Source organism: Xenopus laevis, chromosome 1L (assembly GCF_017654675.1).
Source record: "Xenopus laevis strain J_2021 chromosome 1L, Xenopus_laevis_v10.1, whole genome shotgun sequence".
Lineage (NCBI taxonomy): Eukaryota > Metazoa > Chordata > Amphibia > Anura > Pipidae > Xenopus > Xenopus laevis.
The window spans coordinates 166,538,283-166,564,401 of NC_054371.1; the positions used below are offsets into that span (position 1 = coordinate 166,538,283).

General features: G+C 42.5%; 1 protein-coding gene across 2 annotated transcripts in view; it reads left to right on the top strand.

Moving 5' to 3' along the window:
• The window catches only part of LOC108716045 (thyroid adenoma-associated protein homolog), a 38,596-nt gene that overhangs the window by 3,891 nt on the left and 8,586 nt on the right, over positions 1–26,119 (top strand). For both annotated transcript variants that reach the window (XM_018262014.2, XM_041567024.1), the window contains exons 8-26: positions 204–352; positions 834–915; positions 1,001–1,137; positions 3,236–3,433; positions 10,871–11,540; positions 12,105–12,257; positions 12,427–12,536; positions 14,614–14,771; positions 15,897–16,039; positions 16,129–16,308; positions 18,803–18,948; positions 20,836–20,964; positions 21,881–21,985; positions 22,065–22,259; positions 22,458–22,608; positions 22,728–22,953; positions 23,033–23,260; positions 23,922–24,126; positions 25,371–25,568. In XM_018262014.2, coding sequence (XP_018117503.1) covers positions 204–352; positions 834–915; positions 1,001–1,137; positions 3,236–3,433; positions 10,871–11,540; positions 12,105–12,257; positions 12,427–12,536; positions 14,614–14,771; positions 15,897–16,039; positions 16,129–16,308; positions 18,803–18,948; positions 20,836–20,964; positions 21,881–21,985; positions 22,065–22,259; positions 22,458–22,608; positions 22,728–22,953; positions 23,033–23,260; positions 23,922–24,126; positions 25,371–25,568 — 3,563 coding nt within the window. The remainder of the gene's footprint in view (positions 1–203; positions 353–833; positions 916–1,000; positions 1,138–3,235; positions 3,434–10,870; positions 11,541–12,104; positions 12,258–12,426; positions 12,537–14,613; positions 14,772–15,896; positions 16,040–16,128; positions 16,309–18,802; positions 18,949–20,835; positions 20,965–21,880; positions 21,986–22,064; positions 22,260–22,457; positions 22,609–22,727; positions 22,954–23,032; positions 23,261–23,921; positions 24,127–25,370; positions 25,569–26,119) is intronic.

The following is a 26,119-nucleotide window of genomic DNA, read 5'->3' on the forward strand; positions in this document are numbered from 1 at the left end:
GGCAGAAGGATTCGGCCGATTTCGAATCCTGCTTTAAAAGGCAGAATCCTGGCCGAATCCCGACCCGAATCCTGGATTCGGTGCATCCCTACTTGAATATCTATTTCTCTCTTTATTGGCCAGCTTTCTGTTGGTTATTGACATTAACTAATTTCAATACAGTTTCACTTAAGTTTACACATATTTACCATAAATTTTTCTAGAATCCTCTGGACTGATCAGATTTGGGGAGCTGCAGTTTTCGATCACTAGACCTCTTTCAGATGAACTAAGTTTAATTGTGGTGGTTCGTGGACTATTAACCTGTGCCAGTGCAGACCTTCTCACTAGTGAGCTGCCAGCCTTTAGCCAGGTATTGAAGATCTGGAATATATTTGGGATATTTTTTAGTCAATCTTTTAAATAGTAAGCTATTTTGAACAGGGCCGCATTTTTACCTCTTGTGCTAGTTATCGTTATTGGCTTTGTATGTAATGGGTATGTTCAAAGAACAATTTATAACACAGCACCTTAAAGGTTTCAAATTTAAAAAGCCTTTATTGGGCACATGGCTTTATGATCTGCATCAATTACAATGTTTCTGGCCTGCTTCTAGCCCTTTATCAAGTATGAGTATGTTCAAAGTATACATACGTTTATTGTAATGTGTTACAGAAAATGCTAACATTTTAAATATACGTGTTTAAAAGAAAACTAATGTAACACATTGATATATAACTCATGTGAAACTCTCAAAATGTCGTTCACAGCTACCTTCTTGACAGTGTATACAATGGTTCTTTTTACTGTATGTGGACTGAGACTCTAATTACTTTGTGCATACTTGTTTTTAGAACAAGATAGTGTTGGAGCTGCTCCTACCTTTTGTGGCCTCTGCATGTGAGGGCAATAAAGAACATTATTATAGTTTCCAAGGTAAGTTATCTTTGAAAAGTTAGGCTATTTGAAATATGCAAGATGTGTGACCGGATGAAAAATAATGTTTTCTTTTCTCCTGCAGTGCTCTCCTTATGGTTGCAGCGATTGCGTGAGCTAACTGGTCACATGCTAAAAGTCCGGGAAGTGTGCCCTCTAGTAACTGAGCAAGAGACCCTTTGTCTTGTGACCAGACTTCTCTGGAGTGGAGCAGAGTTGCAAGTAATGACTTTTTTCTAAGACAGTCCTCTGCAGTCAACTGGTGATTAAGGGATTTGTTGTGAAAAATGTGTCACTGTTCAGTTTCTTTTGTCATTTCATATGAGCTAGTTCTTTACTTTACACCTTTCTGATTAGGGGAGCAGTCTTAACATTTGCCACATCTGTTCAGTAGTTTAAAACAGCTGTACTGTTATAGGTTCCTTCCATTCTGCCACTCTTTTAAAAACATATTGACTGTTTTATCAGGGGATGGTACCCCGTTTGTGATTAGTTATCCTAATAATTTACCTATTTCTCCACAATCCCTAGGATATGTGTGTTTTAATCCCAGAACAATGACTGTCTAATTTTTGGACTACTGTCGTAAATTTACCCCTATACACATTAAGGCCTATTTATCATGGTAACAATAGTAACTATGGACACAAAAGTAACTGTGGTAACGATGGAAACAATAGTAACTGATACTCATGGCCCCTATGAAAACTATAGTAACTATGGTAGCAATGGTAACTGTAGAAACAGTAGTTACTGAGGTAGCAACAGTAACCGATAGTGGTACCTATAGAAACAATGGTATCTATGTTAGACATAATAACTAATAGCAATTTCACCTATGAAAACAATAACAATAGTAACAATGAAAACACTAGCAACTGTGGTAGCAGTGGTAGCAATGGTAATAATGGAAACAATAATAACTGGTAGCAATGGAATAAATAGTAACTATGGTAGCAATGGTAATTGTGGAAACTATAGTAACTATGGTAATGGAAACAAAAGTAACTATGGAAGCAATAGTAACTATGTTTGCAATGGTAACTATGGTAGCAATAGTAACCTATAGCATTGGCACCTCTCTGGTAACTGTTACTATTGCTGCCATTGCTACCACAGTTACTATTGGTTCCATATGTGCCATTAATATCAGTTACCATTGCTACCATAATTACTATTGTTTCCATAGTTGTCATTGCTATCATAATTACTATTGTTTCCATTGTTACCATTTCTACCTTAGTTACTATTGTTACCATTGCTACCATAGTTAATATTGTTACCATAGTCACCATTGCTACCATAGTTAATATTGTTTCCATTGTTACTGTTGTTACTATAGTTACCATTGCGATCAGTTACTATTGCTACCATACTTACCATTGCTACCATAGTTACTATTGTTTCAATAGTTACTGTTCTTACCATTGCTACTGTAGTTTCTATTCTTTCCATAGGTGCCTTTGCTATCAGTTACTATTGCTACCATACTTACCATTGCTTCCATAGTTACTATTGTTACCATTGACAAATGTACCAAAAGTAGCAATTTGGAGCACCTTCCTTCAGATGGAATGCAAAACAAGTTATTGTGTGCAGAGTCACATGAAATACTGATTAGCCAAAAAGAATGACACACTGGATTGCACTTGCACTTTGTTAATGGCTCCTATTTTACCTCATTAACATGAGTACTCACCAATGGTGGGGCTCGATTTTTTTGACCATCTGCAATCCCCACAATTTTATATCCATCTGGGCAGAGCAATTTTGATTAGAGGATGTGAATGCACTGACTTTTAGTAATGGCATTTAACCCATTATAATCCATCTATAAGATAGTGACCACAGAGTCCATATAGCTTTCCCTCCTAATTTATATTTTAACCTTTTTGTTGATTTTGGGCATACCTTTAGAACTCATTAATAAAAGTTATGTTTTAAACCCACATCATTTTTTTTTTGTTCGCTGGGAACCTCCGATTAACGTATTGGTGCAACCCAATGGGTCATAATCGGTTACCATTGCTACCATAGTAACTATTGTTTTCATAGATGCCATTGGTATCAGGTACATGCTGTGTAAAGCATTGGAGAAAAACATCATCAGTGACGTTCTCCATAGCAAACAATCACAATTATTTTTCAACAGTCTTCAAGTTAAAAAACAAACCCAAAGACCTGATTGCAATGGGCAACATCACCGGTGATGTTTGCCTCCGATATTTTACACTGTGTGATAAAAAGACCTTATAGTGTTTAATGGAAATACAATAATTATATGCTTGAGCTGTTATTGATATTGCTGCTTTACCTGCAGGTGGATGGCATGTCTGACTTGGTTCTCAGCTGCTTTCAGCACTTTCTCCACATTTACGGCACAGAGTGTCAACTCTTGGGATTACCAGTGGGACCAATGTTTCACAAAATGCTAAAAAAAATCACAAAGATTCCGTGGCAGTGTCGGTCGAGGTACATACCACTTTGTGCTCTACTGCCTTTCATTGGACCCAAGGAGGTAATGTAAGATATTGTTTACAAATCCATTACTAAAGGTTATAATAAAGGTCCTTTAAAAAGGAGAGATTATTTGACAGAAAGGTTTATCTTTTGAACCTTATTTAATTTAAGAAGAGATATTTTTGTACCGTTAGGCCAGTTACTTAAGGACAGATTTGTCAAAATGTGAGTTTAGAGCTTAATAAAAACTCACCTACGTTCTATTCATTCCTATGGGCTTTTCTCAAAGTCAGCTTGGGGGACACAGGGACAATGGGGTATAGCTAGTACCATTAGGAGGCAGGACACAACTACAAAAAAGACAACTGGCTCCTCCCCCACTGGCTATACCCCCAGCAGGCTGGAGAAGAGCTCAGTTTTAGTTGTGTCCTCAGGAGGTTAGGACAGAAGAATTTTTTATTTTTATTTGTATTGTCAGTCTTTGCTGACACCAGGGGGTTGCTTGAACCTTTACACTGCGTAAAGTATCTCAGTGGCACCTTCCAACGTGGGATCTGTCTCTGGGGTCGCAGGTGTTGTACACAGACCATCCAGCCATTTCCTCTCCTTCCTTCACAGGAGGAGACCAGGCTGGCCGGCAGACAGAACTGGGAGAGCGGTCGCCAGGGCAGGTAAGTCCCAACGTGCCTCTCTCTTCCCCTTCCTCTCCCTCCCCTAACCATGGAGGGCAGATCGGATCCCCCTCAGTCCCTAGCAATCTCTTTAGAGAGGTGAGGGGACGGGTTTTTTCCCTGCTCCATGTTCCTCCTAAGTCTATGCGCAGGGAGTCGCTGGGTTTCTTACTATGGGCGGTTCATTGGTAGCCGCAGGGAGCATGTTTCTACTATGCCGCTCAGTTGCGACTGGATGCGCACCGTATGCGCACATCACAACGGACGCCATTTTAGTTTTCACTGGCGCCCTTTACAATGCGGAAGTATGTTCCCGCGCCCTGCTTACCTCTCGCGCGACTTTGAGCGCGCTCTCTTACTCAGTGGCGCCATCTTGGATCACACACGGGGGAAAACCTTTTCACACGCGCTGCACCCAGACTGACATTCTCTGGAAGCAGCAGCACAGGACACCACTGCAGGATTGGCAACTCGCTTCTCTTCTACTACCCAGCTAAGTGACAGGCTTTTTTTTTTCTACTGGGTTACTCTTCCCAGGCACTTTACTTTACTATGTCTGAAGGACCCAGTGCTAGCCTCTTTTCTAGGGGGGCAACCACAGCCCTGGTCACTTTTCTGTCCTGTGCCAAATGCCGCAAACATTTGCCCACAGGGCACAAATCATCCCTATGCAACCAGTGCTCGCCACAGCAGGTTTCTGAGCCCACACCACCTTCTCCACCTCTGGTGAATCAGGCTGCCCAGGGGGATCCCTTAGCATCTAGTCCAGAAGCTTCCCCACATAGAGTACAGGCAGCACCCGAGTGGGCAACCCAATTGGCCACAGGCATTCCAAAACTAGCACAGTCGCTAGACAAACTGCTCTCTCGCCTTGACAGTCATAAACCTAGACCCTCCAAACGCAGGGCCCCCTCCCCATCCGAAGACGACAGCGATTCTCCTCCTAGGCTTTTTCCACCCCCTGATTCCGGGGATGAACAGGATCATTCAGACGGGGAGCTTTTCTCAGATTCAGACCAAGATGATTCTAGAATTTCTTCTGACACCGTGGACTCCCTTATCTCCTCGGTTCTAGAAACCCTCCATCTCCAGGAACCGGAGGTCCGCGCAGAGTCTTCCAAGTCTCTTTTTAAGCGACGCAACAAGACTTCACCTATGTTTCCTTCTCACAACCAGCTTGAACAGATTATCCAACAAGAATGGGACACACCCGAGAGACGTTTTCAAACAAACCGTCGGTTCCTAAGGTTGTATCCTTTTCCACCTGAGCTTACTGAAAAATGGGCTACTCCTCCATCCGTGGACGCCCCAGTATCCCGCCTCTCTAAGAACACGGCCTTACCAGTCCCTGACGCGTCCTCTTTCAAAGACTCTATGGACAAAAAGTTAGAGAGTTTACTACGCTCATTATTCGCAGCTTCCGGATCCTCGCTGAGGCCGGTCCTAGCTACAGCATGGGTTAGCCGAGCCATACAGTCCTGGTCTGACACACTCATCACTGCCATTGCGGACGGAGCGCCACGTCACGAACTCTCGCAGCTGGCATCTCAAATCAAAGAGGCCAATGACTACATGTGTGAAGCCTCACTTGACGCCACTCAAGCTATCAGCAGAGCCTCCGCTCTCTCGGTGGCGGCCTGCAGATCCTTATGGATGAAACTATGGTCAGCGGACCTTTCCTCTAAGAAGTCCCTGACCTCCATCCCGTTCAAGGGGAAGCTCCTTTTCGGACCTGAGCTTGATAAGATCATTAGTCAAGCTACCGGGGGTAAAAGCACTCTTTTCCCCCAACCCAAAGCACGTCCCTCCTTTCGGAAGAACAAGTTTTTTCGTGGCTCTCAGACCAAGAGCGCGAGATCCTCTCCCCCAAGACAATCCTTTTCAAACAAAGGGCGTTTCGGAAACAAACATCGATCTCCCTGGCAGAACCGAAAGCACTCCTCAAAGCCCACCGACAAGACTACTTCTGCATGACGCCGTACTCCCCGCCCCGAATTTTATAGGGGGGAGATTGTCCCACTTTGCAAACACGTGGGTATCTCTTGTTCAGGACACCTGGATTCACGAGGTGGTTACTCGGGGCTACCATCTAGAGTTTTCATCTATCCCACCTCACCGATTCTTCATGTCAAGACTTCCTCAAGAATCAGGCAAGCGTACAGCCTTTCAGAAGGCCATCTCCAAGCTTCTCACAGCAGGAGTGATTACTCCCGTCCCCCCGGACGAACACTTCAGAGGTTACTACTCAAACCTGTTCATAGTCCCCAAAAAGGACGGCTCAGTCCGGCCGATCCTAGATTTAAAAGAACTGAACAAGCTCATTCGTCCGAGAAAATTCAAAATGGAATCCCTCCGGTCTGTCATCGCAGCGATGTCCCCAGGGCAATTCCTGATGTCTCTCGACATAAAAGACGCTTACCTTCATGTTCCCATTTTCCCTCCTCATCAGAGATTCTTACGCTTTGCCTTCCAAAGTTTCCACTACCAATTCACAAGTCTACCATTCGGCCTCACGTCAGCCCCCCGGGTCTTCACGAAGATCATGGCGGCTGCCACTGCACTGATCCGCAACGAGGGGGTCTCCATCACCCCGTACCTGGACGACCTTTTGATCAAAGCGCCTTCCCCCCTGGAGGCCCAGCGATCACTCCAGGTCTCCATGGAGAAACTGCGGGAATTAGGTTGGGTTCTCAACCTACACAAATCCTCCCTACTCCCCAGTCAATCCATGAACTTTCTAGGCATGAACTTCAACACTCTGACCCAGAGGATCTCTCTCCCTCAGGAGAAGATTGTTCATCTCCAAGCGTTGGTTCAATTACTGCTGCAGAAGCCACAGCATCCTGTAAGGTTCTGCATGAAAGTACTGGGTGTCATGGGTTCCACGATAGAAGCGGTCCCCTTCGCCCAATTTCATCTCCGGGAACTCCAGTGGAACATCCTCAGCACCTGGAGACGGAAGTCCTTACTACAAGAGATAATCCTCTCTCCTCAAACTCGGACGTCCCTTCTGTGGTGGCTCAACTCCACTCACCTCTCAAGGGGAAAACGCCTCGGGGATCCCAGTTGGTGCATTCTCACGACCGACGCAAGTCTCTTCGGCTGGGGAGCAGTGCTCGAAGGCAGGTCGGCCCAAGGACAGTGGAACCTCACCGAAAAGAAGTTGCAGATCAATCTGCTCGAGATCCGCGCCATTCGCCTATGCCTCATCCATTGGCAGCAGGACCTCACGGGGCAGGTGGTGAAAATACAGTCGGACAACTCCACGGTGGTGGCCTACATCAACCACCAGGGCGGCACAAGGAGCAGGGCGGCTCTCAGCGAGATAAAAATCATATTCCAGTGGGCCGAGGCTCACAGCGTACAACTGTCCGCCATCTTGATACCGGGACTGCTGAACTGGGAAGCCGACTTCCTAAGCAGGCAATCCCTGGACCCAGGCGAGTGGTCCCTAAAGGACGAAGTATTTCAAGAAATAACTTTAAGATGGGGCATTCCGGAGGTGGACCTCATGGCGACCAGGCACAACAGAAAGGTACCAACCTTCCTAGCTCGTTACAGAGACCCACTAGCCCTAAACGTGGACGCTCTGACAGCCAACTGGCCATTTCATCTGGCGTATGCCTTTCCACCCACTCCTCTCATTCCCAGAACGATCAGAAAGCTCCAAAGGGAAAGGTCCACCCTCATCCTCATAGCACCGAGGTGGCCTCGACAAGCATGGTTCATGGACCTTCTCAACCTCTCCGTCGCAGAACCGTGGCCGCTACCTCCTCTCCCAGACCTTCTCACTCAGGGTCCAATCCTGCATCCAAACCCGACCTACCTCAACTTGACGGCATGGCTCTTGAGACCAGGATTCTGATTCAAAAGGGATTCTCTCGAGCCGTGGCGCGCACTATGTGTGCGGCTCGGAAGCCAGTTTCAGCCAGGGCCTATCACAGGGTCTGGTCCACCTACCGCCAATGGTGTTTCACTCGCAAGGTTAGTTTCCGGCTGTTTTCTCTACCAACCTTACTGGAGTTCCTGCAGGATGGCCTATCACTAGGACTGTCTTTAGGTTCCCTCAAATCTCAAATATCGGCCCTATCGGTACTTTTCCAGAAAAGACTTGCCCTGCTTCCTGATGTCAAAACCTTCATGCAAGGAGTGGCTCATGTGACTCCGCCTGTCAGGGCTCCCGCACCTAACTGGGACCTCACGTTAGTGCTCCGGGCCCTTCAACTTCCTCCCTTTGAACCCCTGGGGTCGGTGCCCATTCATTTCCTGACCTGGAAAACAGTTTTCCTCCTGGCTATTGCTACTGCAAGACGGGTTTCTGAGCTCAGGGCCCTTTCCTACAAGTCGCCTTACCTTGTCTTCCATCAAGACAGAGCGGTCCTTCGTACCATACCATCCTTCCTACCTAAGGTGGTCTCGGACTTTCATATAAACCAAGAGATCGTGGTTCCTTCCTTCTGCCCGTCTCCAGCAAATCAGAAGGAGAGGGCACTGCACACTCTGGATCCAGTGCGGGCCTTAAAGTTTTACCTCTTCAGAGTTCAAGACTTCCGCAAGTCCGATTCCCTGCTGGTACTTCCCTCAGGCTCACGTCGAGGCGCATCGTCTACCAAACAATCCATTTCTCGCTGGATCAAACAAGCTATACAAGGCGCATACAAAGCCCGAGGTCGATCCCCTCCGTCCAGGGTCACTGCCCATTCGACCAGGGGTGTGAGTACGTCCTGGGCCTTCAGAAACCAAGCATCAGCTGACCAGCTATGCAAAGCAGCGACTTGGACCTCTGTCCATTCATTTGCAAAATTCTATCATTTTGACACCTTTGCGGCATCTGACACTCACTTTGGCAGAAAAGTGCTTCAGGCCGCGGTGGCTGATACCACATAAGCCTCTTTTTTCCCACCCGGTTGTTTGGGGACAGCTTTGGTACATCCCCATTGTCCCTGTGTCCCCCAAGCTGACTTTGAGAAAAGGAGATTTTGTGTACTCACTGTTAAATCTTTTTCTCTTCAGTCACTTGGGGGCCACAGGGCTTCCCTCCCTGGATTGAGGCTTTCACTTCCGTCAGACAAGTTACCTTTTTTCTTGTTAACAGTTATTGGCTTTTTTGCAAAGTTTTTATTTCGTTATGTCATATCCTGTTGACTTTGGTACAAACTGAGCTCTTCTCCAGCCTGCTGGGGGTATAGCCAGTGGGGGAGGAGCCAGTTGTCTTTTTTGTAGTTGTGTCCTGCCTCCTAATGGTACTAGCTATACCCCATTGTCCCTGTGTCCCCCAAGTGACTGAAGAGAAAAAGATTTAACGGTGAGTACACAAAATCTCCTTTTTTCAATTGTATTTTTCAATGGGTGAAAAATGGGTGAAAGTTAGAACTCTTCATTTGACAAATATGATTCAAATAATCCCATTGGAATGAATAGAATGCGGGTGAGTACTTATTTATTAAGATCTAAGTTCGCATTTTGATTAATATGCCTCTAAGTGATTCATTAATCATCTCTGCATTATTTCCCCCAAAATGACTTATTTGTGATTGTAGCAAAGTAGATCTGCAAAATGCAAAAAACAGTCTAGCTGATGATTGAATTTGGCTACCATAGTTATTAATGTCTCTATTTTTAACCATAGGTACCATTGCTACTTACTACTGCTCCCCTAGCTGTCATTCCTATCAGTTACTATTGCTTCTAAAGTTACTGCTGCTTCCATTGTTGCCATAGTTACCATGGCAACCATAGTTACTATTGTTTCCATTGTTACCATTGCTACGATTGTTTCTATTGTAACCATAGTTACTATATATTTACGATTGTTACTACAGTATCCATTGTTACCATAGTTACTATTGTTTCCATAGTTACTATTGTTTCCATTGTTACCATAGTTACTATTGTTACCATAGTTTTCATTGTTACCACAGTTACTATTGTTTTCATTGTTACCATTGCTACCATAGTTATTATTGTTTCCATTGTTATCATTGTTGCCATAGTTACTATTGTTACCATAGTTACAATTGTTTCCATAATTACTATTGTTTCCATTGTTACCATAGTTAACATTGCCGCCATTGTTACTGTTTCTATTGTTACTAAGGATGCACCAAATCCACTATTTTGGATTCGGCCAAACCCGCGAATCCTTCGCTAAAGATTCGGCCGAATACCGAACCGAATCCTAATTTTCGTATGCAAATTAGAGGTGGGAAGGGGAAAACATTTTTTACTTCCTTGTTTTGTGACAAAAAGTCGCGCACTTTTCCACCCCATCCCTAATTTGCATATGCAAATTCGGATTCGGTTCGACCAGGCAGAAGGATTTGGCCCATCCGAATCCTGCTGAAAAAGGCCGAATCCCGAACCGAATCCTGGATTCGGTGCATCCCTAATTGTTACCATAGTTACTGTTGTTTCCAATGTTACCATCGTTACCATTGCTACCATAGGTACTGTTTACATTCTTACCATAGTTACTATTGTTTACATTACCATACTTTCCATTGTTACCATAGTTACTAATGTTGCTATTGTTACTATAGTTACCATTGCTACCATAGTTACTATTTCCATTTTTACCATTGCTACCATAGTTGCCATTAAAAAAAAAAAAGTATGGAAATACCTTAATGATGCTGTGGTATAAATTGCAAGGTTTAGTAAGTATGGCTGTGAAGTATCATTGTTTCACTCATCTACCACCCTTTAAATATTTGGCACTATTATTTATACAGTATTGGTTACTTGAATTACATGCATAGGACTAATGATAGTGAGTGAGTGTGGGCTTTTCCTAAGGTATTCTATGCCATTTATGTTTCTGCCAGGTTCTGGAGTTTTACCCTGATCTACCAAGTGACTTGTTCCACTGCCTCTGCATAAATTATTTGTGCCCGCCAGCATCTGAGACTTTTCGCATCTTTATTGGCCTGCAGCATGCAGAGTGGTCCCGTAATGGCCGGCAGAATGAGAAAGAAATGGCAAGCCTCTGGGCAATGAATTGGCTTTCTCCATTATATCATGCTCTAACATCTAGAAAAAGTTCTCTTCAGACTAACTGTTCTACTTATTTTCTTCCTTGCACTCTTCGTTTTTTCCCAGGGGCATGTGCTTTGCTAGCCGATCGGCTTCAAGGTTCAGACCCTGCTGAGATGAGGGGTTGGGTCAGCCTTTTGCAGTCACAGAAGATTGTCTTGGGTAGAGTCAGTGAGGAAATAAATGAGAAGTTGCAACTGTGTCTAGAGTCTGCGGATGATAGTGTACGATTGTGTGCTTTTAACTTCTTATGCTGCAGTCCACGTAGCAGTCAGCCTCCAGCCTTACATGAACTGAAGATGCTAAAGAAATATCTGCCCTTTAATCTGGGATGTGACAGTCCTGGGTTCCGTCAGCAGCTACAGGCTGTGCTGAAAAAGGCAACTGATCGATTACGAGATGCAGCTCTTGCTGCTCTACGCAAGAAGAGGACCAAAGCGGATGAGGTTTCCCAGGTGATTGGTGAGACAACCTTCCCCTCAGTGTTTCGCTCTTATAATCATTGATTACATTTTTTAAATATAACAAATCAATGTTTGATTATATTAAATTTAAACAACATACTGTATAGGTGTTGTAGACGGACAATCACAAGAAGGCTCAACGTTTCATGTACAAAATCTTTAAATAATTTTTAATATTTTATTTTCTTCAGAAGGGAGCAAAGATAAAGCACAAGTTGTAGAGATATGAATCTCCCTGCTGCTTATGGAATAGGGCAAAACAATCTGATTACACGTATTTCATTTATGTGTCTGGTTTTGTATATGTTGCTTGTCATATTAGGTGGTGAACAGTATGTTAAGTTCAGGAGCATGGATGTCATACCTGTTAGGTGGGAATTTGATTTAGTAAACTTAACTTTAAAAATAAATAGGTAGGCTTTATTGCACCTTCATAGCAAACTTTTTTTATAAATATAACAAGGTATTGTAATTTCTTCATTGTTAGAGGAACAAGTATTCAAGTGAGGTAGGCAATTTGATAAGGCTGATTTTATTATATATAAAACACTATTGTACCCAGATTTCTTAGAGTGGTTGCTTCAATTGAGCATCTCATCGCTGTCACCTGCTGGAAATTATCAGCGTCGTTGCAGTGGGTTGCTCCTTTTGTCTGTTCTGCTTGAGAGCTGCACTGACTCCTGGACTCCACAAAGGAAGAAAGGACAGCCTCCATGTGAGTCAATACACTATTCATTTATGGATCCCCCTGTAGCTGCTATTGGCTCTAACAAAATCTACAGTATATGGCAATGCTATACCCTTGGGTTATAACTAATTGCCGGCCAGTGCAATTATTATAGTCATACATTAACATGTTTGTCTACCTGTCTCTTTCCTTACAGCTGATATGCCTGTTCTACTAAACTATGCAAAACAGAAAGGATGCTGGGATTTCTTTTCACCACATAATATGCAAGCACTGCTGGGTTGTATGCAGGACAGCACAAATGAGGTAAATATCCACAAATAGTGTTTTTTTTTTATTACACCTTCCTATGCAATTAGTTGGTTCTGCAAGTGTCAAATGTTTAAGTTCTTAAACCAAGTAAAAAGAGTGGCAAGATATGGATCCCTCTGTACAAAGAGCATTATAGTCTGAGCAATTATTGTCAATAAATATTTAAATATGTTAGTGGAGAAAACTTTCTAGATTTTAAACTGTAAAGTGATTACTCCAAATACATTATATCTTATCTACTACTTGGACCGACTGGAATATAGATATGCAAAGTAAATTTGCCTTGCATAAATGTACAGAACATTAAGGGGCGGGTTAAAGACTGCTAGAGCCTTTTAAATGCCAATGTTTTTCTTTGTTTCAAAAACCTATTCGGATAAAATAACTTTTTTTCTCCACGTGAACCTGGGGGGACACGGACAGTGGGTATAGCTGGTACCTCTAGGAGGGCAGGACACGTCAATAGGAAAAAACTAGCCCCTCCTCCACTGGCTATACCCCCAGCAGGCTGACCTGGCTATAGCACAGATTGAGAAACAATTTTCACAAGGCGGCCTTTGCTAGTGCTGCTTCAGGACACAAAAAAAACGCTCCTCACGAGGAAACTTCGGGCGACTTCGGAAAACGAATCGCCGCGTGTGATTAGCGCAGGCGATTTTTCATTTTAGCCAGGCGCAGAGCGAGGGGAGGCATTCGGGGAGAAAAGTCGCGGCGATTAGTCGCCAGGCGACTAAAACTCCCCAAATCGCCCAGTGTGTCCCTACCCTAAGAGTCTTTTTAAGCATCACAGCAAGACATCTCCAGTATTCCCTTCTCACTCACGGCTTGAACACGTCATCCAACAGGAGTGGGACAACCCTGAGAGACCTTTTCAAACCAACCAAATGTTTTCAGAGCTCTACCCCTTCCCTAAGGAGCTCACATAAAAATGGTTCGCTTCCAGTATTACGGCTTTCCAAAAATATGGCTCTTCCCATTCCTGACGCTTCCTCCTTCAGGGATTCAAAAAATTTGAGATCTGTCTGAAGCTTCTCCCGATACTGCTCAAGTCATCAGTTGATCATCAGCACTCAGTGGCAGCCCGTAGATCACTCTGGATGAAATTATGGTCAGCAGACCTTTCTTCCAAAACTACCAACTTCCATTCCCTTTAAGGGTAAGCTTCTCTTTGGGGCCGACCTGGATTAGATCACCAGCCAAGCAACAGGGGGCAAGAGTACCTTGCTACCACAATATTAAGCACACTCCTCCTTTTGCAGTGACACGTTTTTTTGTGGCTCCCAAACCAAAAACACAAGATCATTACCTCCACAGCACTCCTTTGCCAAACCAGGACGCTTCGGTAATTAGCAGAGACCACCATGGCACAACCAGAGACGGCTCTACATACTCTGGAGCTTGTTAAGGTGATCTGTGTTATGCTACCACCAAATGAGATTTAATATCTTTAAATCTGAGAATTAAAGGATATCTAAACCTTAAAATATATGTAAAATTGCTTGGGGTGTACTTCTAAGCACTTTTATAATGTATTTTTTTTCTTTTGTTCCAAAGCTATTAAACCATTAATAAACTGCTAATATAATTAGAGAAGAACCTTTTTTAAAAGGAAACCTAGAACTGTTCCAATGTTGCTGTGCTCAGGAATGAGCTCTGAAAGCTCAGGTTACATTTCCCATCTTCCTGAGCAGAGCAACGTCGGAGCACTTCTCTATTTTCCTTCTGAAAGGTGTATCTTTGACTGTACAGTTACATGACCTGACCAGCAGGTGGTGCTGTTACAAAGTGTATTGTATTGCTCTAAAACATAAATAATTAATGTAAATAGCAAAAGTGCATAGAAAAGGACCCTGAGCAATTTTACATTACATATTTTAAAGTTTTACTTATGCTTTACATGCTTTGAGTTTGGATTACTTTACTGTAGATCAGCAATAAGAATAGGTTTGGATCCAAAACAGAATCTTAGATTTGGTGCATCTCTGTATATATTACATTATTTTTTTTTTATACTATCTGTGGATGCTTTTATGTAGTCTCTTTTTCGTGTTTTCTTACTCTTCTTGTGCAGATACGGGAACTGGCATCTGATTTGCTAGTACGTTTTTTCCCAGCAGCCCCAGAACCCCTAACTCTTGCCATGTTTGATTTGGGCCAAGAATTTATCTGCAGTCCTAGGGTTTTTGTGGCAGAATCTGGAGCCCTGCTGTTAAAGACTGTTATGCAGAGGTATGTGTACAGTACAGTCTCCATGGTCAGGTAATTTGTAAACTGAGAGAATCAGTTTTGTGACATATTTGATATAAATAAGATTCGGTATGGAGGATTACAAATGTAGAGGGAAACTCATATCCTACATCTCAGACTTATGTGTAATGGAAGAATTTGCTCCCTTCATGTTCAATATTTAATATTGATCTGGGTTAATTTACCATAACTATCCTTTAGGTGGGTGCTGCAAAAGAAATGAATACAAATAGCTCCCTGTTATTAGCTTATCGCTAAAATTCATAATCTTCAATAAAAATACATTTGACATTTGAGAGTCACAATTCCCAGGTACCTTCCGAGATTGCATATATTTAATTCACCTAGTACATAAATTCTGCTTTCATAGGGAATAAAAATAGTAAAACCAAACACATACTTCAATAAATACATACTGTATATTTCTCTATAAAATTTACAGACAGCTTGGTTAACAAGATGTTTGCAAAATAAGTGGCTCTTGGACATGCTTCAGCCATGGATTGATTTTGTTTTTCACAAGTTTTGTGTCTCACAACTATAGGAGAAAGTTGTCCGTTATATCTCAATGGTGTAACACTGGAAAAGTGACACTAAAGAAAATTGTTCTGAGTGAGTGGAGAATATACATACAATAAACCTTGTATATCCGTAGTGATGGCATGGGAGATTTTAAAAAGTTAACTTTTTTATATTTCCACACACCTGCTTTATTTTGAGGCTTTTGTGGGTTTACTCAGCAGGAGTACCTTGTTTGTTCTTTTTCTGGCCTGCAAACTATATGGCTTTTAAGCACAAATTTTTTTGGCATTACAGCATCTGAAAGCGGAGTAGTAGTAGTAAACTTTACTTAGTTATTTGTCATGAACCTCAGTGGATACTGGGATTTGTAGTATAACGACTGGAGCTTAGGCATGGCTGCTCTTTTCCATGTTGACTTGTTTTGTCTAAACAAATACAATACATGGGTGTTGCATATGTGATGTGAAGGAAAGCTCCTGGCTGCCATTTTAAACCCTTCCCCGCACTGACCTATAACTCAGTGTATTCATTTACTGTATTGAGAATTAAATCTGTGTGACTTCACTACATCTCTCTTTGGTACAGGCTGGATGGAGGGCTGCCGTTTCCTGCAGATGAACCTTTCACCACAATGAGCTTTGTAACTTACCTTACAAAGAAACTGACGGATCATTATCACTGGGCACAAAAAAACATGCTCCATGCAGCAACTTGTAAGCCCCTTCATGGTGAGTGTCATCAAAGCACACAAGGAAATATGCCTTAAAATATCAGTAGGTGGTTTCACCCTTTCTGTTTCTTTATCTTAACCCTGTAGGGGTGCTTTCTGCTCTGCGACTATGTTTGTTGGATGTCCCTTCTGTCAATAAGTCCCTCTCAAATACTGACCTTGCTCAGGGATGGCACTGCCTTTTTGAAGACCTTGTGAGTTCCTTGAAAGACATAACATCCTTTATCCTTTCTGTGCTTTATGGTGCGCAAGGGGAAGAGGGTTCAGGTGAGAGGACCATCTAAATTCTCTGTTTACTATTACTATATACAGGTAATACTGGCAGCTGATTTATAATAAGGTTCTATTCTACACTGATATTACTAGTGGAATGTTTTGGAAGTGATTAGTAACTGAATGACTAAATTGAATGTGGAGTCTATAAATGGAGAAAGCCAAAGTCCAGGAGAGACCCACTAGGGAGAAGATCATACAGTGTTAGTGTGCGTTGAAAATGTTTTAAAGGGTTTGTTTACCTTCCAAACACTTTTTTCAGTTCAGTTGTTTTCAGGTTGTTCCACAGAAATAGACTTTTTTCAATTACTTTCCATTATTAATTTTTTACTGTTTTTCCAAAATCTAAATTTAAAGTTGAATGTCCCTGTCTCAGGTGCAGGTCTGACAGCTCAGTAATTCAGGCGCAGACTCTAAACGGTTACAGTTTTGCAACATTGAGTTGATACATTTCTCAGCAGCATCTCTACAGTATTAGCAACTATTGTATCAATTCTAACAGCTGCCTGTAATGAAACCCAGAGATTCTGCTCAGCAGGGACAAAGATAAGAAATGTATCAACTAAATGTATCAGGTTAGAACAGAAATTACACTTTACACTTCAATATTAGAAAAACTGTGACAGATAGAAAATAGAAAGTAATTCAAAAAAGTCATTATTTCTGATGAGCTATCTGAAAACTAGTCAAAAGTTGTTTGAAGGTGAACCACCTCTTTAAAGTGACACTGCCTTCAATGTGATTTTATTTTGGAAAAAATACAAATTCAGTAGGTAGTCTTAAAGGACCAGTAACATAAAAAATTTTTTTTTGAAAATTCGTTAATATACAAAAAAAAAAAACCACCAACACAAATTAAATTTTAAAATAGCAAAGCCTTTATTAAAAAATAACTTGCAGAAAGTCCACTTCCTGTCCTCTTCAGAAAAGGCGACCATCCATCCTGCAGCAATCAATTTCTCCTCCCTGGCTTTTCAAGTGACAGCATGCGGCTTCTTCTCCTCTTTGATTCGGGGCCCAGCAGATTCTCGATGAAGAAAGAAGACACCCTGGCTTCCGTGGGTTCGCTGTTGTGCAGGAGCAAGGAAGGGTCGCTGTTGTGCAGGAGCATGGCTGTCTGCTCAGAGGCAGCCATATGCGGGAACGGACTCTCTGAAGACACAAGGGAAATCCCCAGCCGGCCCCAGCCCTCCCCTCTGTCCTCTTCCCCAGCTCTGACGAGGAGCCGCTGCTGGGGAAGCTGCCGCTGGGGAAGCTGCGCACAATGCTGCCAGTAGAGAGACATGCGCTCGAGCTCTATAGGCAGCTCTGGAATGCACCGCAGCCTCCCCAGAAATTTAAACTATGTTCCTTTACGGGGGAGACTCTGTTCCTATACAATAGCGACCCTTCCTTGCTCCTGCACAACAGCGAACCCACGGAAGCCAGGGTGTCTTCTTTCTTCATTGAGAATCTGCTGGGCCCCGAATCAAGGAGGAGAAGAAGCCGCATGCTGTCACTTGAAAAGCCAGGGAGGAGAAATCGATTGCTGCAGGATGGATGGTCGCCTTTTCGCCGTTTCTGAAGAGGACAGGAAGTGGACTTTCAGTAAGTTTTTTTTTAATAAAGGCTTTGCTATTTTAAAATTTAATTTGTGTTGGTGGTTTGGTGTTTTTTTTTTGTTGTATATTAATGAATGTTCAAAAAAAATGTTTTATGTTACTGGTCCTTTAAGGTTTGAAAAAACCCAATGTCGCTCTGAAAATGCCTCTGCCCATGTTTTGTTGGTCACATTTAAAGGGGTGGCTCGCCCTTGAGTTAACTTTTGGTATATTATAGAATGGCCAATTCTAAGCAACTTTTCAATCGGTCTTCATTATTTCTTTTTTTTGCAGTTTTTGAATTATTTGCCTTCTTCTTCTGACTCTTTCCAGCTCATAAATGGGGGCTACTTACTTACATATTTGCCATTCTATCTGGCCACTAACTGACCTGTCAACACTGTAACTAGGGATGCACAAATCCACTATTTTGCATTTGGCCGAACCCCCGAATCCTTTGCGAAAGATTCGGCCGAATACCGAACCGAATCTTAATTTGCATATGCAAATTAGGGGTGGGAAGGGGAAAACATTTTTTACTTGTTTTGTGACAAAAAGTCACGCTTTCCCTCCCCACCCTAATTTGCATTTGCAAATTAGGATTCGGTTAGGCCGGGCAGAAGGATTCAGCCGAATCCTGCTGAAAAAGCCCAAATCCTGGCTGAATCCCGAACCGAATCCTGTGAAATAATCTGCTAATATCCAGAAATCTGAGGGAGGGGGGTTGCAAAAAAAGCACTGTGAGCAAATTTACATTAAGGTATATTTTGGGGCCAACTGCCCCTAAACAACAGCAAATATGATTACTCTGTCTAGAAAAGTAAACAAGAATGATAAAAATAAATATAATGGGAAAACGCTGTTGCTTTAATATAAAATAATCATTTTCTTTATACATTCCTGCCCAGCGCCGGCAGCTCCTTCTTTTGCAGATATGGGAAAAGCAGTGAGTGCATTGATTGCCCAGGGCCAAGGCCTTGATGAGGTGCATGGGAATGTCTTTCTGTCGGAGGAGCACAGCCTTATCATGACCTGTTGCTGGGTCTCCCTGAAGGTGAGATTTTACTTCGCAAACATCCAAACTATAGGCAGCCTTCCCTGATTCTGTCTGTCTGCTATTCAGATGAATAGAAATGTAGAGGGAGCTCTGAATACATCATGTGCTATAACAAAAAAATCTCCTTGTACTCTGAGGTTAAGGGCACACGGGCAGATTCGGGGAGATTAGTAACCCCGGCGAAAAATCAGCTCTTCTTCGGGGCGACAATCTCCCCGAACTGCCTTCCCTCTACCTTCCCGCCGTCTATAATGAAAAATTACCGGCGGGATTCGTTTTCCGAAGTCGTCTGCAGTTGCCTCACAAGGGATGGTAGGGGAAGGCAGTTTAGGGAGATTGATGCCCCGAAGAAGAGCCGATTTGTTGTCGGGGCGACTGTGCACTGTATCTAAAAGTGCCCAAGTGCTGCATAAACCTGCTTTCTCCGCTGATCCTACATTCATTTTTTCTATTGAAGGGGTGGTTCACATTTAAGTTAACTTTTCTAACAATTCTAAGCAACTTTTCAATTGGTCTTCATTATTTATTTTTTGTAGTGTTTTAATAATTTGCCTTTTTCTTCTGATTCGTTGCAGCTTTCAAATGGGGGTCTGACCCCATGTAAAAACAAATGCTCTGTAAGACTACAAATTTATTGTTATTGCTATTTTTTTTTTTACCCATCTTTCTATTTAGGCCCTCTCTTATTCATATACCATCTTATTCTAATGAGGTAAAATAGAAGTTTATTCCATAATGCTAAAAGTTATACATCCTAATGTGTTTTGTATCCGACGATACGTAATCATAGGTACAATTGTGAGAAAACCATTACAAGGTAATTTGAACCCGAGCAACCAGATTGCTGAAATTGCAAACTGGAGAGCTGCTGAATAAAAAGCTAAATAATAATAAGCACAAATTCAAAAAAAAAAAAAAGAAAACCAATTGCAAATTGTCTCAGAATATTATCCCTCTCTACATCATACTAAAAGTTAACTCAGAAGTGAAAACCCCATTTAATCTGCTTTCTTTTTAGTACCCAGCCAATGCAGAATCATCAAAAGTATTTATTATATATTTTTATGGATATTATTTAATTGATCTGCTGAACATGGACATTCATGCAAGATACAAACCCAAAACCCTTTACAGGGGAACTATCATGGAAATCACACCAAGAGGTGGTGACGTGCAGGGCTCACCAGGGACGGAAAAGAATCTTTGAAATACAGTGAGGTCAAAGGATCAGTGATGGTGGCTGTGTTTTGAGAAGTGCATGCAAAGTTTGACGGGCTAGTACATTTAAAAGAAACCTGTTTGGGTGGAATAAAGTATGGATTTATAATTCAGGAATGGCTTTGCTTGTCCATGTAAGAACAAACATGATAGTGGGGGTTACATCACTGGACCAAACGATGTGCAGGGAAACCAAACTTCAATATAAAAAAAATATAATCTTTATTAATCCATATTAAAGTACATCAAAGAAGTGGGTAGGGGAACTAGCTGTTGCCCATGGTATGCTATGAATATGTGGAAAACCAATGGATTTAAGTGCAAATTCCCAGATTTGATAGTGATGAATGCTAGTTGTTGGAAGGGTGTCACCTGGTGGCCAGTAACATTGCATTTGCCATCCCTCTCAACTTCATTGTCATTTGGTTCTAGTGACTCTACATTTCCATTGATTGTTTAAGAAGAAGCTCTGTCTGAAAGTGATTGTTCAGCAAAAACATCTGTGTTAATCACTTGCAGCACCAACATTCTCAAGCTATGATGGACATGCAATAGGCTTATTAGAAGCAAACTGATGGCCAGTACACTCCGCAATCCATGGTATCTGGTTGACTTCTTGTCAATGAAAATGTAACAGTTTTAATCTCTCCACTATTTATTTTATAGGAGATTGGACTTTTGTTGGGGCCTTTAGTAGAAAAGTTGGTATGTGGCCACACAGCTCTCCTCTCTACATCAGCCGTGCAGAAGTCTGTTGCTGCATATCAAGATATATGTCTCAGGTGTCGTCACTGGGTATGTAAAGGGCAGTGGACTGTCATCATTTTGTGTAGCTGTGGGTGGCCAGCAGGGGTCACTAGTCATTATACACATACAATAAATGCAAAGCTTTGGCAATGCATGGCAGGAAGGAAAAGCAAAAAGTTACAGTTATTAGATGTATCAGTAACTGGGTTCTGTACACAACGTATATTAGGACATTGTCAGGGGAAATCCATCTCCTGTATGCGATCTCCTATGCTAGAGGAATGCAACGTCACCTGCTTTTCCACTCGCACTTCCTCAAAGCAGACGTCACACCTTACTCCTCCCTTCTCAGTTGTCAGGTTCTGCTCCTCACTCCTCCTCCCTCCTCAGCCATCCGACCTGGGTCCTCGCTCCTCCCTCTTTAGCCATCCGACCTGGGTCCTCACTCCTCCCTCCTCAGCCATCCGTCCTGGGTCCTAGCTTCTCCTTCCTCAGCCGTCAGCTGTAGCTCAAATTTGACTGCTGTAATTAAAAAAACCTAAAACGCCTATTGGCTAAAGTAGATGGCAAGAACAAGTAACCTGCGCACCCTGAGCAGTGAGCAGCAAGAGCTGACGACTGAGGAAGGAGAAGCTAGGACCCAGGACAGATGGCTGAGGAGGGAGGAGTGAGGACCCAGGATGCATAGCTGAGGAGGGAGAATAGAGGACCCAGAATGGATGGCTGAGGAGGGAGGAGTGAGTAGCAAGAGCTGATGACTGAGGAGGGAGCAGCGAGGTGTGACATCAGCCTCAGAGGATGGGTGAGTAAAAAATGCTGTCACATTCCTCTTGCTTAGGACAGCGCATGTAGGACAACGATTTCCCCTGATGATGCCCTAACATGCATTCCGTAGGCCTGGTATGGTCCGAGTTACTACGTTCTGTGAGTCTGAATTATAGCAGATATTATGTCTGTCTTTCAGGGAGCAGTGGATGGCTGCAGTACAGGATTCATCAGACTTTGTTCTGCTCTGCTTAATCATGAAGATCCAACGCTAAGGGCTATACCTAAAGACATGATAGAACAGGTATGTGGTCTCCAAAGACTCGATCCATTTTTTTTTTTATTCCTGTTTAATTATATAATCGTATAATATTTGTTCACAGGCCCTGGCACGATGTCGGTCACAGAACTCTCTCTCAGTCACTCGCAGGGCTGCAGGTTTCCCAGTCCTCCTTCAGTGCATTTTGTGCGCAGAGGGAACACTTCACCCTTTACTGACATACAGTGTTGAGAGCTTGCTAGAGCTAGCCCAGGAGCCGCTTCCTTCCCACTGGGACCAGACTCGAGATCTGCCGCAGGTATTACTCATTATTTGATGAGAGAGAAGAAAAGAATAACTCTTCTGTTTTTGTTGTGTGTATTTTAAATATTATTTAGGCTGTGTTTGTGTGGCCCTTTTAGAGCACAAGGTATGTTATATAGGTCTTCTTGTTTTTTTTTGTGAAATAGCAATGGCTGCAGTTCCAACAGCATTTTCATCCTTCCTTTCCCTTCAGGTTTCAGCTGTACATGCCCTGCAGACTCTGATCCGCTCTGCAGGCCTACGTTCATCTCTGCTCGTCTATGCTGTTCCCTTGATGTCCCTTGCACTCTGCTATCTCCGCTCTCCCTGCTGGGCCATGCGTAACGCAGCCTTGCAACTTTTCAGTAAGTCCTAAAGACAATATTCAACCAATCAGAATAATCAAAACATATGCAGTATAATTGTGTAAGCTCATGTTTTGTTCAATTGAAACCACATCCCACATGTAACTTATTTATTAAAGGTGTGCTTACAAATGGAATACTGGGACTATCTCGCAGTGATGCAAACAGCTCTGTGCAGAGTACTTTATCTTTGGGGACTTTGTTGAGGAAGTTTCCAGGAATGCAGGGAGTGCTTCTGCAAGAGTTGTGCAGTGCCCAGCATGCAGATAAAATGCTGCACCCCAGTGTTCATCCGCCTCTTGCCCTGTTAGCCAAGTTACAAGCTGGAGGAGACAATGATGGCAGGTACTGCAAAGCTCAGTTATTCTGCGTGGGAGAGAAGGAATTGCAAAACTCACACTCTCGTACATGTTTTTCTTATTAGCTGTTTTTTGGAACCCCTGTTGAAGCTAGCAGGAAACCCTATCTATGCAGTGCGTGTCATGGCTGCCCGTGCTCTTGTGCCCGTTGTCCAGGTGATGAATTACCATACCCTGTTACTCCAGCTGATTGGCAAACTTCCTCAGGACAATGAAAGTGTGTCCCACAATTATCTGCATGGGAATTTGCTGCAGATTCATGCTCTGCTTGTACCAGCCCTGAATGAAAGATGGTGAGAATGGAGTCAAATAAAAGGAACTAGGATAGATATAAGAAACTGCTCACTTCAGTGCATGTTCCTTTTTGTGCTTACTCTAAATACCTTTTTGGGTTTTGTGTGTGTTCTGATTTTTTTTTTCTTGCTTAAACAGTGCTCGAGAAAAGTGTTCTGCTTTTCAGTGAATTAATACATGACTTTATGTAAGCTAATCAATTTCAGCCGTGTCCTTTCCTTTTTAAAGGGAAATATAGAAACATTTGGATAGTAAAGGGGAATCGGAAGGTCTGTGTTGTTACTATTACAGTCTTATTTTGTATGAGTTTGATTTTGATGTCCCATGTGAAATCATGTTATTAGCCTCCACCAAATCATTCCTTGCTTCCTTCTTTCTGTGTATCTTAGGTTACCTTGAGTTTTCCTGCCCAGACCTTAATATTTTCATTACCTCTAACTAACTTGGTGTTCTGTAAACAATTTGCTGTCTGTACTCTGTTTTTTTAGATGAGGTTTGCCGAACAAGCCCTATTATACCTTCATATAGGCACCTGAAGCTTAAACTGATGTCTATCAAAACTTCTGTTTTTTCTCTTATCTGTTTTCTGGTATCTGGTATCTGACTTTTTTGTTGCACTCTTGATTTTCTCTTGCCAATATCCATGTCATTTCTGTTCAGCCTGACAGAGGATGTGCTAGAGATGGTGCAGCAGAAGCTGCTTGCAGTGCTATGGTTGCTGTCTCCAGCCCAGAAGTGCCCGCTGGTGCGAGCTGCTTTCCTAGACATTCTCTCTGTGTTGGTGCCAAGTTGCGGAAAGGAATTTGCAAGGCTTGTGCGGAAGGCTATTTTGAATACACTAAAGGCAAAGATGCAAAGCATAGAGGTGCGAGCCTATATATTTATATATAGTTTATATTGTTATATTTGTTATGTTAAGGGATACTGTCATGGGGAAAAAAAAGAAATTCACAACACATCAGTTAATAGTGCTGCTCCAGCAGACTTCTGCACTGAATTCCGTTTCTGAAAAAAGCAAACATATTTTTTTATATTTAATTTTGAAATCTGACATGGAGCTAGACTTATTGTCAGTTTCCCAGCTGCCCCCAGTCATGTGACTTGTGCTCTGATAAACTTCAATCACTTCTGTACTGCAAGTTGGAGTGATATCACCCCCTCCCTCCCCCCCCCAGCAGCCTAACAATAGAACAATGGGAAGGTAACCAGATAGCAGTTCCCTAACAAAAAGCTGTCTGGTAGATCTAAGAACAGCAAGGACAGCACTCAATAGTAAAATCCAGGTCCCACTGCAACACATTCAGTTACATTGAGTAGGAGAAACAACAGCCTTCCAGAAAGCAGTTCCATCCTAAAGTGCTGGCTCTTCTCGAAAGCACATGACCAGGCAAAATGACCTGAGATGGCTGCCTACACAATATTACAACTTAAAAACAATACACTTGCTGGTTCAGGAATTAAATTTTATATTTTACAGTGAATTGTTTGCAGTGTAACCAGTGTAATTTAGAAATAAAAATCATGACAGAATTCCTTTAAAGGAGAAGGAAAGCTACGGAGGCATTTTATTGCCAATAGATTAGCTGCAATAGTGCAAGCTAGAATGCTATATTTATTCTGTAGAATGTTTTACCATATCTGAGTAAAAAACTCTAGAAACTCTGTTTGTTTAGGATAGGAGCTGCAGTATTAACATGGTGTGACATCATTTCCTGCCTGAGTCTCTCCCTGCTCTGGGCTCAGATTACAGTAGAGAAGGGAGGGGGAGGGGGAAGAGGAGCAAACTGAGCATGCTCTTGCCCAGGGCAATGAGGTTTAAGCTGAAAACAGGAAGTCTGATACAGAAGCCCATGAGTACACAATAGAAGGAAAGAAATGCTGTATTTCTTTTGACAGGGGACTCAGAGCAGCACCACTTTGGGTGTTTACTGGTATATTTAGATGGACCTTTCTGATAAGGCTTACTTAGTTTTAACCTTTCCTTCTCCTTTAAGCGACCCCATTGGGAGTGGGGATCTTTATACATCTTTGCATTACTTTGTTTCTTCTGGTCCTCTCTTTCACCCCCTGTACTTACCTTTTTCTACCTCTTACTGTTATCTCATACAGGTGGGCTCAGCAGTTTTTCATGATGCATGTGTTGCTTATCTGTGCAATGAAGCCGCTTCCTCTTCAGATGCAACTCTGTACCCCTATGTGAGCTCTGCTTTGAGAGCTGATGAGCCAGCTGCTCTGAAATGGGTGAATGAAAACCAGGAGCGTGATCTGCCTTTAAATCTAGCCAGCATTGTAAGAGACACATTACAGGTAATGGACATGTACTAACAAGGGACATTTTTACACTTTACCAGAACATTTTTTACTCTTCATTTATTGCAGATGCAAGCAGTGGGGAGAGCAGAAACCCCCCTCCTTTCCCCAAAAATATGTACAAGCTGTAAAATGTAAATGGCTACATCATAGCAACATAGGGTTATATTTTCTCCAGTCCAGTGACTCCTAGCAGTCATTTAAGATTATGTTTTTACATATCAAATACAATTGAAATGATGAGAATTCTAACTGCTGTGGGGTACAGGAGTGGGTCAAACGTTACCCAATATAACCCATGTGCCTACCCTAGAGTGCCTGCTCTGCTCAGACGTTTTGGAGTCTTGCTGTTATGGTTTATGTATGTCACTGGTGTGACACCCTGATCTCTATAACAAGGTCTCCCAAAAAGAGCTCAACCCTCACAGTGGGAATCATTTAAAAACGCTGGGCTGGATTTTGGAAATCTATACTTACTATCAATGGCATTCTTGTAAAACAGTGCTTATTTTATCTTTTCTGTCACCACATTTTGTAAATACACTGCC